At 35.4% G+C, this 15,024-nt stretch overlaps 1 protein-coding gene across 4 annotated transcripts in view; it reads left to right on the top strand.

Moving 5' to 3' along the window:
* LOC112461087 (ATP-dependent helicase brm) overlaps positions 1 to 14,981 on the top strand; it is a 23,875-nt gene extending 8,894 nt beyond the window's left edge. For 3 of the 4 annotated variants that reach the window (XM_025026177.1, XM_025026166.1, XM_025026168.1), the window contains 16 exons: positions 4,849 to 6,980; positions 7,312 to 7,385; positions 7,887 to 8,136; positions 8,230 to 8,368; positions 8,459 to 8,620; positions 8,730 to 9,071; positions 9,149 to 9,371; positions 9,463 to 9,653; positions 9,785 to 9,942; positions 10,021 to 10,441; positions 10,507 to 10,673; positions 10,756 to 10,947; positions 11,023 to 11,353; positions 11,428 to 12,291; positions 12,374 to 12,548; positions 12,666 to 14,981. In XM_025026177.1, the coding sequence (XP_024881945.1) occupies positions 4,849 to 6,980; positions 7,312 to 7,385; positions 7,887 to 8,136; positions 8,230 to 8,368; positions 8,459 to 8,620; positions 8,730 to 9,071; positions 9,149 to 9,371; positions 9,463 to 9,653; positions 9,785 to 9,942; positions 10,021 to 10,441; positions 10,507 to 10,673; positions 10,756 to 10,947; positions 11,023 to 11,353; positions 11,428 to 12,291; positions 12,374 to 12,548; positions 12,666 to 12,811 (5,967 nt within the window). In that variant the 3' untranslated portion in view covers positions 12,812 to 14,981. The remainder of the gene's footprint in view (positions 1 to 4,848; positions 6,981 to 7,311; positions 7,386 to 7,886; positions 8,137 to 8,229; positions 8,369 to 8,458; positions 8,621 to 8,729; positions 9,072 to 9,148; positions 9,372 to 9,462; positions 9,654 to 9,784; positions 9,943 to 10,020; positions 10,442 to 10,506; positions 10,674 to 10,755; positions 10,948 to 11,022; positions 11,354 to 11,427; positions 12,292 to 12,373; positions 12,549 to 12,665) is intronic. The other variant, XM_025026181.1, reaches the window with a different exon arrangement.
* The last annotated feature ends 43 nt before the right edge of the window (positions 14,982 to 15,024 follow it).

The following is a 15,024-nucleotide window of genomic DNA, read 5'->3' as shown; positions in this document are numbered from 1 at the left end:
AGCTCTTTGCGAACCGTCAAACCTACGGATATACAGAAATGAGGAAACAAATGAATGAAATTGTGGGTTCCGTCGATTGGATCGATGAACCATGTCGGTGTATTAGTCAGTCCTGGCATTTCCCTCGTCCCAATTGTTTCTTCTGCGATAATCCTGAAACGTAAGATATGTTAAAAAAAAAAAAAATTTTTTTTTAAACAAATTTTTCGCGAATTTTTTTTATATATTAAAAATTCCTAAGGCCCTTCTTTTTTTATAGCAATCAATTTCGCAATATCGCAAGTGCATTCGAGAATTTTTTCAACACGATCAAATGGCGAACGGTCAAAGTTCGTCTCGGGTCAAAATGACCCAGAGTGACTTTTTTGTTTGAAAAAATAGGTGTGACTATATACGGAGGGTTAATAGAATATAATATGATCTTAGGATTATTTAATATCATAGGATTAATTATTAAGTTAAATTGAAGTCTGGTTATCTACTGATTTCCAGGTAGTCCGTTTTTATGCGATTACAACTTACTTATGATCAGGAAACTCTTTGGATAGGCCATCAATAAGTATTTTCTCAATTTTGTGATCATGCTCTGTTACGAAATCCATATATCCTTTGTTATGTACAATTTTTTCGTCCTCGAAACTACACTTGAGAGTCTATGCACATAAATAATATGAAATAAATGAATACATAATTACATATATATATCATACAAAAAAAGGAAGAAAAGTTATATATAAAAAGGTTATGATTATTAATGATTAATATAAATATATATCTTGCTAAGAATTTAGGAAGAGTGAGACTTTAACTTGTACATTGATTTTTTAAAATCATTTTTAGGAGATTTATATAAGAAATTAAATTTATTCTGCTTTAAGGATTTTGAAAGATATATCATCAATAATATATTTTACATAAGTTCAAGAATAATTTAAGATTAATTCAAGATTTTTAGATGTTGCGTGTGTTATAGATGTGCCGTGTAAGAATTATTTTGGATTAATTCAGATTTAGATTAAGGTTTTTATTTTAAATAGGGGTATTCAAATAAGTAAAAGTTTAACGGTTTGACAGGTTATGTCGGGTTAAAGTCGAGTAAAAAGTTAATTAATTAACTTTGGGCGCGCTACTCTTTAAGGTTATGCAAAATACATATAAGTGACTCATTAACCTATCACATTAATCTTTGGGTTAAAAGTTTAAAAATTAACTTTTTACCCGACTTTAACCCGACATAACCTGTCAAACCGTTAAACTTTAACTTATTTGAATACCCCTAATGTAAGGTTTTTAGTTTAAACCTTAATCTAAATCTGAATTAATTTAAAATGATTCTTGCACGGCACATCCGTAACGGCAACATCTAAAAATCTTGAATTAATCTTAAATTACTCTTTAACTTATGAAAAATATATTATAAATATATACTCACAGCTGCAACTTCGTCATTCAATTTTATCTCCAGAATTGTGCAATCCTTCCGCTTATCTTTATACATTAGCTGTGACTCACCTTACCAGCTCGCAACGTGAGTTCTTTCGCGAACTCGAAGCACTTCGCAATGTCCAGATCACTCGACATGATGATAGCCGTCGTTGAGAATCGTGCCGGTACGACTTATCAATTCACCGTCGACTAACCGCTATAAATGAGGATGCGGTGGTTAACTGCTCTTATCTCTGCAATTAGTGATATCTGACGCAGGTAACGCGGGTAAATAAATCTCAACATTTGAGAAAACACGCGCATTTTTTTCATTGCTATGAGCTGAGGGTCTATAAAAAGTTTGTTTTGGAAACTTTGACGTTTGTTAGATAATGTGTATAATGAAAAGAGAGATAACATGCCTGATAATATTTTTTTTTCTAGATCTTATATTTATTTGTATACATATTGACTTTTTTATACAAATCGTAATACCTTACGAAATTATGCGTATTAATATCACATTTTTAATATTACGTAGTAAGTAACATTATTTTTATGCAGTTATAACTTATTAATTTTAGACGAAAGTTTTATTTACTTAATTAATACGATTACATTAAACGTTTCTATTCGAATCACATATGGCTACAACGTATTGATTACGTAATTACTTATTATCAGATAGTCACGATGTGTGTACAATGCTGTTTATCAATCTGAATGTCAGATTGATCTGAGCATCGGAAAATTGGAATAAAATATAAATAATACTTACTATTCAGTAACACACTGTGTTCAGTAGCACACGCATGTTATTTCCTAATGCACTTACAACATAGTATTAGGCTTGGTCAGGTCCGTTGCTACTCTCAAACTGCAAAGTATGCTCTTATGAGCTAGTCTCGCGTGCACTCTTACAATTAGCGTTATCTATCCCATGCATGACTTTTACTTGTTCAGTACCCTGATTTGTTTTACATTGTACTTATCGCGTCAAAATGGCGATTTTCAATGCCTCGTGGTCGACGATATTGTACACTTCGTTTCACACATATAATAGTTACATTCTACAATCTAATAGTTAATATTCTAAAGTTAATATTCTAAATTATTCTAAACAGTAAATAATCTAAATTATTCTAGAAATGTAGACATTATCAGTTAAGTTAGATATCTGAACAATCATATTCTAAAAAATTTTAAAAGTATAGACATTTTTATTTTTATCGCAAAAATCTGCAAAAACAGAAGGAAAGAAAGAGCGGAAATGGTTAACGGAAGAGCAAAATAATATTTCATCTTTTATGCTTGAGCTCTGAATCGATTTTTCATTGAGACACGCTCCATGATCTCTTCTGGTTGTGAATAATAAGTAAGTACTTTAAAACGAGATTGTAAACTATTTCAGTCTCAAGTTTTTTATTCACAGCTAATGCAATCGATGCAAATTTACTAGAAAGAACGTATGAAGTTCGTTCCATCAATTAAATCGACAATCTATGTAAGTGCGTGTGTAAAAGTTTTGGTAGAAAATTGGAATAGGATGCTATTTTATTGCCAATAATTTTGATAAATATTATATAATGAAAAAGAATTGTGTACTGAATAAAAAGATATTGAGTATTAATTTCTTGTTTAATTATGCTTTATATATATCTACATACATATACATATATATACACATGTATTAACTTACTCAATTTATATACATATATATATATACACACTATATATACACATGTATATACACAATATACATATATATACACATGTATTAACTTACTCAATTTAAACATAAAAATTTTATGATTTATGTATAGGAAATTTTTCCTGAATTGTCTAAATTGTCTATTAAAATAGCTTTGACTTTTTCATACTGCGTCACTAAATTCCAATCGCTTTTTATTTCAATATGTTTAAATACTTGGAAAGCATCACAAATCACCTGAAAATAATCTTGTCTTTTGTCACATGTGTCTTTTATCTTTACATTCTGCAAAAATAGTAGATGAGGTAATGATATCGAGTGTTTTCTAAATAGATAATTCATTAATTACAATTTGTCTGACAACTTGTGGGATGTACGTACAGAAATTGCCTGGTATTTGATAATGTTTCATCGCATGCATCTTGTAAATAATGAATAACGATGTACGGGGCGGTTTCGCACTGCGCGTGTACTTGGCACGAAACACTACCGTGTCTCTTGATTTTAATCAGCAAAGTTACGTTAAAAAGAATACTTTGTGCCTGGCGATCGATAATAATCTTTCCAATCATACACAAATACAGAAAATAATAATAGACATAATTGAACCATAAAAGAATTTCTATTTATTAATTCTACTGGATCTGAATTCTGGTTTATTACTTTTCAAATGTATAACATATTAATAGTTTTTATAAATTATTACAAACTTTTTTATTGATCTTTTATGAACGATATGTGTTGTTTTAAATAAAACATATATGTCCCTGAATGTTTGGTACTTTGCTCGTATCCAGATAGAGCAGAGCAAACTGAGTCGAAAAGTCATGTATCATTTTGCAATTTTTGCAATAGTTTATGAGTTATTAATTATTGCTAATTGTAGCAATTAAACTATTTTTACGGTTTTAATGAAAAACAAGAAGACGATAAAAGAGACTTATAAGAATATTCTTACAAAAATACAAGACCTTTGATCGTTTAGTTTTGAAAAAATTAATACGTAAAGTACACAATTTCTGATAACGGTGGACGTATAACGGACAGCTAATGTATGTGACACTTATAAAGATCTAATAGCATACATATTATAGTGTCTATATATCTGTATATACATGTGAGATTTTTCGATGACGTGAGCGAAGCGTGGGAGTTTAATTTGTATGGGTCAGTATAAGTAGTTTAAATATATAGATATATTTTTATTTACGTGCGCCACGTATGAACATGTCAGGTCTTAAATGACTACTTGCATTTCTCTTATACTTGACCTTGTCGCGTCCACTTGCGACTCTTATCAGCGCATTAACCGCCATTAGCACCGTTGATTGAAATGCTGACTATATTGCGAATATGTTAATTATCGCGGCATATAACGCGCATGATGAACAATGCAACGTCAATTTTTGCGGGTAAAAACTTGCTTTGTGTAAGCCTTATCTTTGTAAATTTTGCAAACATTGGGAGTATTACTACTATCACACGCAATCTATATTTAGCTCTTTCATTTTTTTTATTTTCTTAGAAATATTTTGCCACCACATATACTTATAAGTGTAAACAATATACTGTATATAAGTAAAACAATATATCGCATTAAAGAGAAAATTGTATTAAATAAATTATTTAAAATTTACATTTAGTTTCCGAAAGTATTGTTGATTATAAATTGTAAGTATCACATAATTTATGTAAGATTTTGTTTTTTACAGAATCAAGGTCCAGGCGGCCCAGTCGGACAGGTACCTACCTCCCAAGGTCCCGGAGGACCAATGGTACCCGGACAAATGGGTCCGAATGGACCACAAAGTGGATCTCACATGATGCAAAGTGGTCCTAATCAGATGGGTTCTAACGTACCCGGACAGATGGGACCGGGAGGCCCAGGACAAATGGGTCCGGGAGGACCTGGCCAAATGGGCCCTGGAGGGCCTGGACAGATGGGACCAGGAGGCCCGGGACAAATGGGTCCCGGAGTACCCGGTCAAATGGGTCCAGGAGGTCCCGGACAAATGGCTCCGTCTCATATGGTGCAAGGTGGAGGTCCTCCTGGTGGACCTCATATGGGCCAGGGTGGCCCAGGGCAAATGGGTCCAACTAGCGGGCCTGTTCCAGGATCTCAGATGGGTACCGGAGGTCCTCAAAATTCTCAAATGGTGCCTGGTGGACCTGGCCCCGGGCATATGGGTGGACCTCCAAGTCACATGAACGCAAGCGGTCCACCAGGACCAGGCCACATAACTGCTGGTGGTCCTCCCGGTCCAGGACATATGGGTAACACAGGACCTCCAGTATCAGGACACATGAACGCCAGCGGACCACCTGGATCAGGACATATGAACGCGAGTGGTCCTCCTGGACCAGGTCACATGAACACTAGTGGACCTCCTGGATCAGGTGGTCATATGAACAGCGGCCCGCCGATTCCAAGTCATATGAATGCAAGTGGTCCGCCAGTATCTACACATATGAATGCAAGTGGTCCGGGAAGTCATATGGGTCCTGGCGCTCCCGGTCAAATACCCGCAAGTGGTCCCACAGTGCATAATATGGGTCCAGGAGGTCCGAATCAAATGGGTCCGAGTGGCCCAAATCAGATGATGGCGAACAGTCAAACGCAAATGGGGCCTAGTGGGCCGATGGGTCCCGTTGGACCAACAGGACAAATTGGACCGAATGGACCTGGGCAAATGGGTCATAATGGGCCATCACAGATGGGTCCAAATGGACCTACACAGATGGGCATGGGTGGTCCACCTGGACAAATGAGTATGAATGCACCGGGCGGACAAATGGGCCCTGGCGGACCTGGTAATCAGATGGGACCTGCAGGGGCGGGTAACCAAATGGGACCAAATGCTCCAGGCAGTCAAATGGGACCTGCCGGTCCAGGCGGACAAATGGGACCGGGAAGCGGTTCCGTAAGCCAATTAGGACCCAACAGTCTTGGACAAATGGGTCCTGGAAGTGGCCCAGGAAACGTACCAATGACAACAAGTAGTGGACCTGTTTCTATAGGGCCTAATGGACCCACCGGAATAGGTGTAGCCAGCGGGCCTGGTGGACAAATGACTTCTAGCAGCGGTCCCGGAGGACAAATGAGTGCAGTAGGTCCTGGAGGTGGCTCTGGAGGACAAATGGGCCCAGGGAACGGTCCTGGAGTACAAATGAATGCCGGCAGTGGTCCGGGCGGTCAAATGGTGCCTGGAGGCGTACCTGGACAGATGGGACCAGGCAGTGGACAGATGGGACATGGTGGTAGTGGACCCGGAGGCCAAATGGGACCTGGAAGCGGACCTGGTGGACAGATGGGGCCAGGCAGTGGTCCCGCTGGTCAGATGGGACCAGGGGGACAAATTCCATCTAGTGGTCCAGGACAGATGATGCAAGGAGGCCCAGGTGTTCAAATGGGTCCGAATGCTCCGAGCAATCAAATGGGACCTGGTGGGCCGAATAGTCAAATGGGACCATGTGGTCCAAGTAATCAAATTAGTCATACGAACGCAAGTGGGCAAATGGGACCTAATGGACCGAATGTTCAACCTCCTACCACTCAAATAGGTCCTGGGAGTCAAAATCAAGGCCAAATTCCCGGTAGCACAGCACCATTAGGATCGGGTGCTCCAGTGAATCAAATGAGTCAAACTGGACCTACCGGACCTACTGGACCACCAGGATCAGGACAAGAGAATTTGAATGCGCTTCAAAAGGCAATTGATTCCATGGAAGAAAAGGGGTTGCAAGAAGATCCGCGATATTCTCAATTGTTAGCCTTAAGAGCTCGTCAAGGCAGTGGCATGGGAGACAAGCAAGCCTTCAATACACAACAATTGCAACAATTACGGTATGTGAATTATTGTATTATTACTTAATGATTGTATATCATGTCATATAAATTATCTGACATAAAGACGTGAAAATTATGCAAAAAGATTAAGTTTAAAAAGATATGAAAATTAATATAAATCAAATGCAAATGAAAAAGTGTGAAAAAATGCTTTATATGAATATTATTAAATCATTATTTGAATTTTTTGAAACAATAATTAGATTAAGTTATTTTATGTAGATATGTTTTTAACACCTTTTAATTTAAAGTAATAAAATTAATGTAAAAATATTTTCTCTACAATCTTCTAATTTTATGTTTTCAATTTTTTCTCACATTTTTACAGAGCTCAGATAATGGCGTACAGATTACTAGCAAGAAATCAACCTGTACCTCAACAAGTTGCGCTAGCTGCTCAAGGTGAGTTCTTGTTAATATGTAAGCTTATACGCTCTGGGTGACTACTCTATCTTTTGTATCGCTTTCTGCCACATGATTTGTTTTGCTTATTTCAAGTATAGCTTTTCTAGTCCATTTATTTGTTTCTACTTTACATCTATTTGCTTTTATTTTTATTGCTTTAATAATATAAGTGTAAACAAATATTAATATGAATTATTTCTTGTACATACGTTTTATTTGCATAACATATTAGAAATTTGTATATGCTGCTGCTATACAATATTTTATTTCAAATGCTTTTATCTTTTTATATATATGCATTGCGTTAAATACTTACCGCATTAACTTTAATTTCCGTTCCGTAACTTTATATATTAGATCGTGTAATTACAGAAATTATGTTTACTGATAGATTATGATATTTATAGATTATATAATGAGTGAAACGAGATGAATGTATGAATGTGGTATTTACAAAAGTAGGGTAGAATGATCCTGATTTAAGACGGATTTGATTAGGTGGCGCGCCTCCTCCTCCGGGGATGAGTCAACGCCCCATAGATCCGTCTCAGGGCCCTGTTTCAACAGCTGGGCCACAAATACCAGGTCCGAATGTTATTGGTCCCACAGGTGCTCCTAGACCGGGCTGTCAAACGCCGCAGCAACAACAACAGCAACCTCAGTCTGGCACTAAGGCAAACAGAGTGACAAGCGTAGCAAAACCCGTTGGATTAGATCCGTTGTTAATATTGCAAGAACGAGAAAATAGGTAGAGACAGATTTTTGGAGAAACACGGTATAATGCGTGATAAAAGTTGTATTTTCGTTACTAAAATGTAAAAAATTTAATGCTTGCTAACAGAGTTGCAGCCCGTATATCGCTTAGAATGGAGCAACTTAGCAATCTACCAACAAACATGCCAGAAGATCTTCGTATACAAGCGCAGATCGAATTGCGCATGCTAAGAGTATTAAACTTTCAGAGACAATTAAGATCAGAGGTACTGTAATTAATTTACGCACATATCATATTACATAACAATTAAGGAATTCTTATTTATTCTTTTTAACTCTTCTAATCTTTTTTACAGATTATAGCATGTACTCGGAAAGATACCACTTTAGAAACTGCCGTAAATGTGAAAGCTTATAAACGTACGAAACGGCAAGGATTGCGCGAAGCTAGAGCTACTGAAAAATTAGAAAAGCAACAGAAATTGGAAGCAGAACGTAAACGAAGACAGAAACATCAAGTAAGTTTATCTGATATACTTAAATTGTAAAATTTGATTATTGACACATGATATCAGCAAGGTTATCGCTGTGAATAAACGAATACAAGCATGACATTTATGTTTGCAGGAATTTCTTAGTTCCGTACTACAACATGGCAAAGACTTCAAAGAATTTCATCGCAATAATGTCGCGAAATTGGCTAGACTTAATAAAGCTGTGCTTAACTATCACGCAAATGCTGAACGTGAACAGAAGAAAGAGCAAGAACGCATTGAGAAAGAGCGTATGCGTCGTCTTATGGCGGAAGATGAAGAAGGATACAGAAAATTAATCGATCAAAAGAAGGATAAGCGTTTAGCATTCTTGCTATCCCAAACCGATGAGTATATCAGTAATCTTACGGAAATGGTCAAACAACACAAAATAGAACAAAAGAGAAAGCAAGTCGAAGAACAAAAGCGTAAGAAGGTAATGTAAAGTTAAAAATTGACTATTCTCTCATAAGGAATTATCTATAATATTGATAGAGTCTTATGATTATACAGAAAAAGAAGAAATTACAAGATAGTGAGAATGCTGAAGATGGTGGATCCAATGATGATACTCGTGTTGGTGTAATAGAAACATCCACTGGTCGCACATTAACTGGCGACGAAGCACCATTAATGAGTCAATTGTCAGCATTTTTAGAAGCTCATCCTGGATGGGAGCCAATTGAATCGGATAGTGAAGATGATGATGACTATGATGAAGAGGAAAACGGAGAAAGTGAGAATGAGAATAAATCTGATAATAAGCACTTAATTCTTGGATTTGTGTATAGATTCTTTATACAGATTTAATTTTTAAAATACTTTAGGCAAGGATAAAACAATGGGTGATTCTGAAGAAGAAAAGGTAAAGAAAACGATACATAAAGCAAAAGTGGAAGATGACGAATATAAAACAGAAGAACAAACATACTATAGTATTGCTCATACAGTTCATGAGGTTGTTACTGAACAAGCAAGCATCATGGTGAATGGACAATTGAAAGAATATCAAATTAAGGTGGTGTATTTATTTTAGTGTAGTAATTTAGTAATTTTAGTTTTGTAATGTAATATATTTTAAATTGTATTACAATATATTTTAAGTAAGTCACTTCTCTATGAATGAAAGAGCTTAATTAATGGTTTTAGGGTCTGGAATGGTTAGTATCATTGTTTAACAACAATCTGAATGGCATTTTGGCGGACGAAATGGGTCTCGGTAAAACAATTCAGACCATTGCTCTAGTAACATATCTCATGGAAAAGAAGAAAGTTAATGGTCCATTTCTCATCATTGTTCCATTATCGTATGTTCCTTTCCCTTCTTTTAAAAGCGAGACACTGCATTTCTTCAAATACTAATTTTATAATATGTGTGCTTCTAGGACATTATCAAATTGGGTTCTTGAATTTGAAAAATGGGCACCAAGTGTTGTTGTAGTGTCGTACAAAGGTTCTCCAGCTGGCAGAAGAGCGATACAATCTCAGATGCGAGCTACAAAATTCAATGTTCTTTTAACGACTTACGAATATGTCATAAAAGACAAGGGTGTGTTAGCCAAACTGCAGTGGAAATATATGATCATTGATGAAGGACACAGGATGAAAAATCACCATTGCAAACTTACTCAAGTGCTGAATACACATTATTTGGCTCCTCATCGACTATTGTTAACCGGTACACCATTGCAAAATAAATTGCCAGAACTGTGGGCTCTTCTGAATTTCTTGTTGCCTTCAATCTTTAAATCCTGCAGTACATTTGAACAGTGGTTTAACGCTCCTTTCGCGACTACTGGCGAGAAGGCAAGTATTTGGCATAAAGCACATTTTAATGCAGCTCTATTTAACATTATCGATATCTTGCATAGGTGGAGCTAAATGAAGAAGAAACTATTTTGATTATTCGTCGTTTGCACAAAGTATTGCGGCCTTTCCTATTGAGACGTTTGAAGAAAGAAGTAGAATCGCAACTACCTGACAAAGTGGAATACATTATCAAATGCGATATGTCCGGCCTACAAAAAGTTCTTTATAAGTACGTAAATATTGTCTATTTTTAATTTCTTTGTGAAACTAATTTGTGTAAGTATAATATATAAACAAAAATTTTCTGTCAGGCATATGCAAAGTAAAGGTGTACTACTAACCGATGGATCGGAAAAGGGAAAGCAAGGAAAAGGTGGTGCCAAAGCTCTTATGAATACAATCGTACAACTGAGAAAACTATGCAATCATCCATTTATGTTCCAAGCTATAGAAGAGAAATACTGCGAACATGTAGGCACGCAAGGTTCTGGTGTTATTACTGGGTATGTACCTCAACAATTTTCGAGCGTTTTATACATAAAATATCAAATATTTATTCAATTTTTCTTTGTCATTAGGCCCGATTTATATCGCGCGTCTGGAAAATTCGAGCTTTTGGATCGTATTCTTCCTAAATTGAAGGCTACGAATCATAGAGTATTATTGTTTTGTCAAATGACTCAATTAATGACAATTATGGAAGATTATTTAAGTTGGCGAGGATTTATGTATTTACGATTGGACGGGACAACAAAAGCGGAAGATAGAGGAGATCTGTTAAAGAAATTTAACGATCCCGGTTCAGAATATTTCCTTTTCTTACTATCCACACGTGCTGGTGGTCTTGGTTTAAATCTTCAAGCTGCTGATACAGTTATCATCTTTGACTCTGACTGGAATCCTCATCAGGTACATAAATATTAACATATAGAACATAAAAATTATCGCAGTATTGCACTTGGTCATGATATGTGTATTTGCAGGATCTGCAAGCTCAAGACAGAGCACATAGAATTGGACAGAAGAATGAAGTGCGCGTACTTCGATTAATGACTGTCAATTCCGTCGAAGAGCGAATATTAGCAGCAGCAAGATATAAATTAAATATGGACGAGAAAGTTATTCAAGCTGGTATGTTCGATCAGAAATCTACTGGCTCTGAGCGACAGCAGTTCCTTCAGAGTATCTTACATCAAGACGATGCTGACGATGAGGAAGAGAACGAAGTGCCCGACGACGAGACTGTAAATCAAATGATTGCTAGGACAGAAGGTGAATTCGAAATATTCCAGAAATTAGATTTGGAACGGCGACGTGAGGAGGCCAAGTTGGGTCCAAATCGCAAATCGCGGCTGCTAGAGGAAGCTGAGTTGCCCGATTGGTTGGTAAAGGACGACGACGAAGTGGAAAGATGGACCTACGAAGAGGACGAAGACAGATTCCTTGGAAGAGGTTCAAGGCAACGTAAAGAAGTTGATTATACAGACAGTTTAACCGAGAAAGAATGGTTGAAGGCAATTGACGATGATGGTGCCGAGTATGAAGAGGAGGAAGAAGACGATAAGAAAAAGAAAAAGACACGGAAACGAAAGAAGAAAGGTGAGGAGGACGATGAGCCTATGCCGAAGAAACGAAGAGGTGCCGGGTCCCTGGTCGATCCTAAAATGAAACGGGCTATGAAGAAACTAATTACATTAGTTGTTAATTATACCGATAGTACTGATGGCCGATTGTTGAGTGAACCTTTTATGAAATTACCTTCAAGAAGAGAATTACCGGACTATTATGAAATCATTAAAAAACCTTTGACTATTAATAAGCTATTGCAGAAGATCGAGGAGGGCAAAGTAAGTATTTGTTTATTGTATTATTTTTTTACATTTTTTGTATAAATGTACGGCTATAATCTAATAATTTTATTTTTCCCAGTATGCTGATTTAGACGAGCTTGAGAAAGATTTTATGCAACTTTGTAAAAACGCTCAAATTTATAATGAAGAAGCATCTCTAATTCACGAAGACTCGATAGTGTTGCAATCCGTCTTTACAAATGCGCGTCAGCGTCTTGAAGAGGAAGGTAATAATTCCGATGGAGATGATAAAGGTATGAATATATTCTGTTATCTTATCATGTAATTATTTAGCAAACGTTAAAATTTAAATAAGATGGAAATTTTCTTTTTTTAATGCTTCTTTTTTATTTATTTTTTTTATTACACAGATGGTGAAGATGGTTCAGACGCGGATTCTAGTGTAAGAATGAAAATTAAACTAAAAGGAAGAAAGGGTGAGGGAAGAGGCGGCCGTAGAAAGAGAGTTACTAAAAAATATATATCCGACGATGATGATGATGCCGATGATAACTAAGAAGTATTGTGATGCTTTTTGAAGCTAACAATTATAACATAATTTAAATATTTAATCAAATTATTTCGATTATGTCAATATTTGAAATAATAGCAGAATCTTATTAAAGTACAACCAAGAATTGTATGTATCGCAACTCGATTGTCGCAGTGGAGTACTGCTGTATTATTGTAAACTTTTAATGTGTTGTTAATTTTTATAATTAGTGAACTCATCGATAAATATTGAATGGCGAATATTATCATAAGTCTTATTTAGATATATGTATCTCGATATAAGAACAGACATAATGTGTTGTAACTTTTACTTCGGATAAATTTGTGAGTAACCAACATCTACAGCATACTGTACAGATAAAAGATTAGCATTAAGATTTATTTCAAATATTGTTTTAATCTCTCTACTTTGCGATGAAGTCTGATTGAATATTATATTTGAACTCCGACCGCTGGGTTTTGTTTCGAATTCGCGTTTCGAATTTATTTTACTATCGGGGATAGCGCAGACATTTGGGTACGTTACTCTATGCCTCGCCGCAGTAATACAATGTATGTTAGATTTCTATAAGTGATCACAGATATACATATGCACAGTAAAGAAAGAAATTTTTAGTTTGCTGAAATGGTATAATCATTTTGCAAATATTTTGCGACACAATTGTGGGTATATTGGAGATGTTAGTCAATTTCACTGGCAAATAATTTATCGCTAGACATCGGATTTTTTATGCAGATTATTGGAAAAGAGCAATTAATATTTAGGTTATTTATAATATCTAACATATTTATACTGCAACCATTGAAATATATACATACTAGAACGCGCACTGGCAGTCGAAACACGAGAGAAGGATAGGTGCTGTCAGAGAGGCCATTTATCGTACACTAGCATGCGTACAAAGTTAGAAAAAGACAGGTGGCCCCCTTGAAGCGTTAAATAAGAGTCTATCCTTCTCTCGTTTTCCACTTAGTTGTAGTATAGGCATTGCGCGTTCAAGTGTGTATATATTTCAGTGACTGTAATATATGTTGTAGTATAAATATGTTAGAAGTAACTTAAATTTAGTTTGTTGCTCTTTCCCAGCAATCTATTGCATATAAAAAATCCGATGTCTATTTATCACTATTGACACTGTTAGCAAATTAATCTATATTAATTTTTGAAGCTTTATCTCACACACAGATGTGTCATTATTTAGTTGGATCGCATAAATATAATGGTATATAGGTATAATGTTCATTTATACATATATCACGACGATTATCCTTATTCGGTATAAAATTATAAACAAAAATTTTTACCTGGCAATAATTTTGATATTTAAACTTGACAAACTTAAAAATATTTATGTCGCAGTTTTTGCATTTAAAAAATTAATCATAATTTTGGAACTTTGTATTTTTTCTAATCACAGCTGCTCTTGGAATAAATTCATTGGCGCGTGATGCGATACGATGCTGACCTACATTATTATGTAGGTCGACATCGTATCGTATTACTCGACCAATCAATATTAATGGGTTTTACTACAGGCAACTTAATTTACTGAACACTGATGGTTCTATCTTTTTTTTTTTGTTGTACTTTCGATTTCCACTTTATTTTACTTATCAAATTTAATTATTGTCTATTTCTTCGCGGCAAAATATAAGGACTACTTGTCAACACCTTAGAAGAGTAGTTCGCAAATTGCGGTGATCGATGCAGCGAGTATTCTGTATATAATTGCCACGTGATAATGATTTTTAAATATTATACAAATGTATCTTTGGTATGATATATTCATTTTATCGATGATGAATATATTATATGATAGTTAGGATACGATATATATTTATCATGGTATATTTATACTAGAGTTTCAACTTTTTGATTTTTTACATACCAGATTAAGGTAAGCCATTATACATATTCATAACGAATTTATCATAATTTCTTCAAGGTTTATAGTGACAACAGTGAATGTAACTCGCATGTGCGCAAATGTAACATACTCGAAAAGTATTCCAAAAATAAATTATAGTGCATTGAATCAGCTACGTTAGGTATAAGTAGATAATGCGTGAATAAAGAGAGAAAGATGTGTGAAAATCGGATAAAATCTTACAAATTACAATTTCTCTATGTGAAACTACTCTTTCTCCAAATAAAAGTTACACTCTTTATATAAGCTCGTCTTAATTTAATTAGTTTAATAACCGATTCTTTTTCAT

Source organism: Temnothorax curvispinosus, unplaced genomic scaffold, assembly GCF_003070985.1.
Source record: "Temnothorax curvispinosus isolate PA1 unplaced genomic scaffold, ASM307098v1 QBEX01001173.1, whole genome shotgun sequence".
Lineage (NCBI taxonomy): Eukaryota > Metazoa > Arthropoda > Insecta > Hymenoptera > Formicidae > Temnothorax > Temnothorax curvispinosus.
This window is presented reverse-complemented; position numbering and strand designations above follow the sequence as displayed.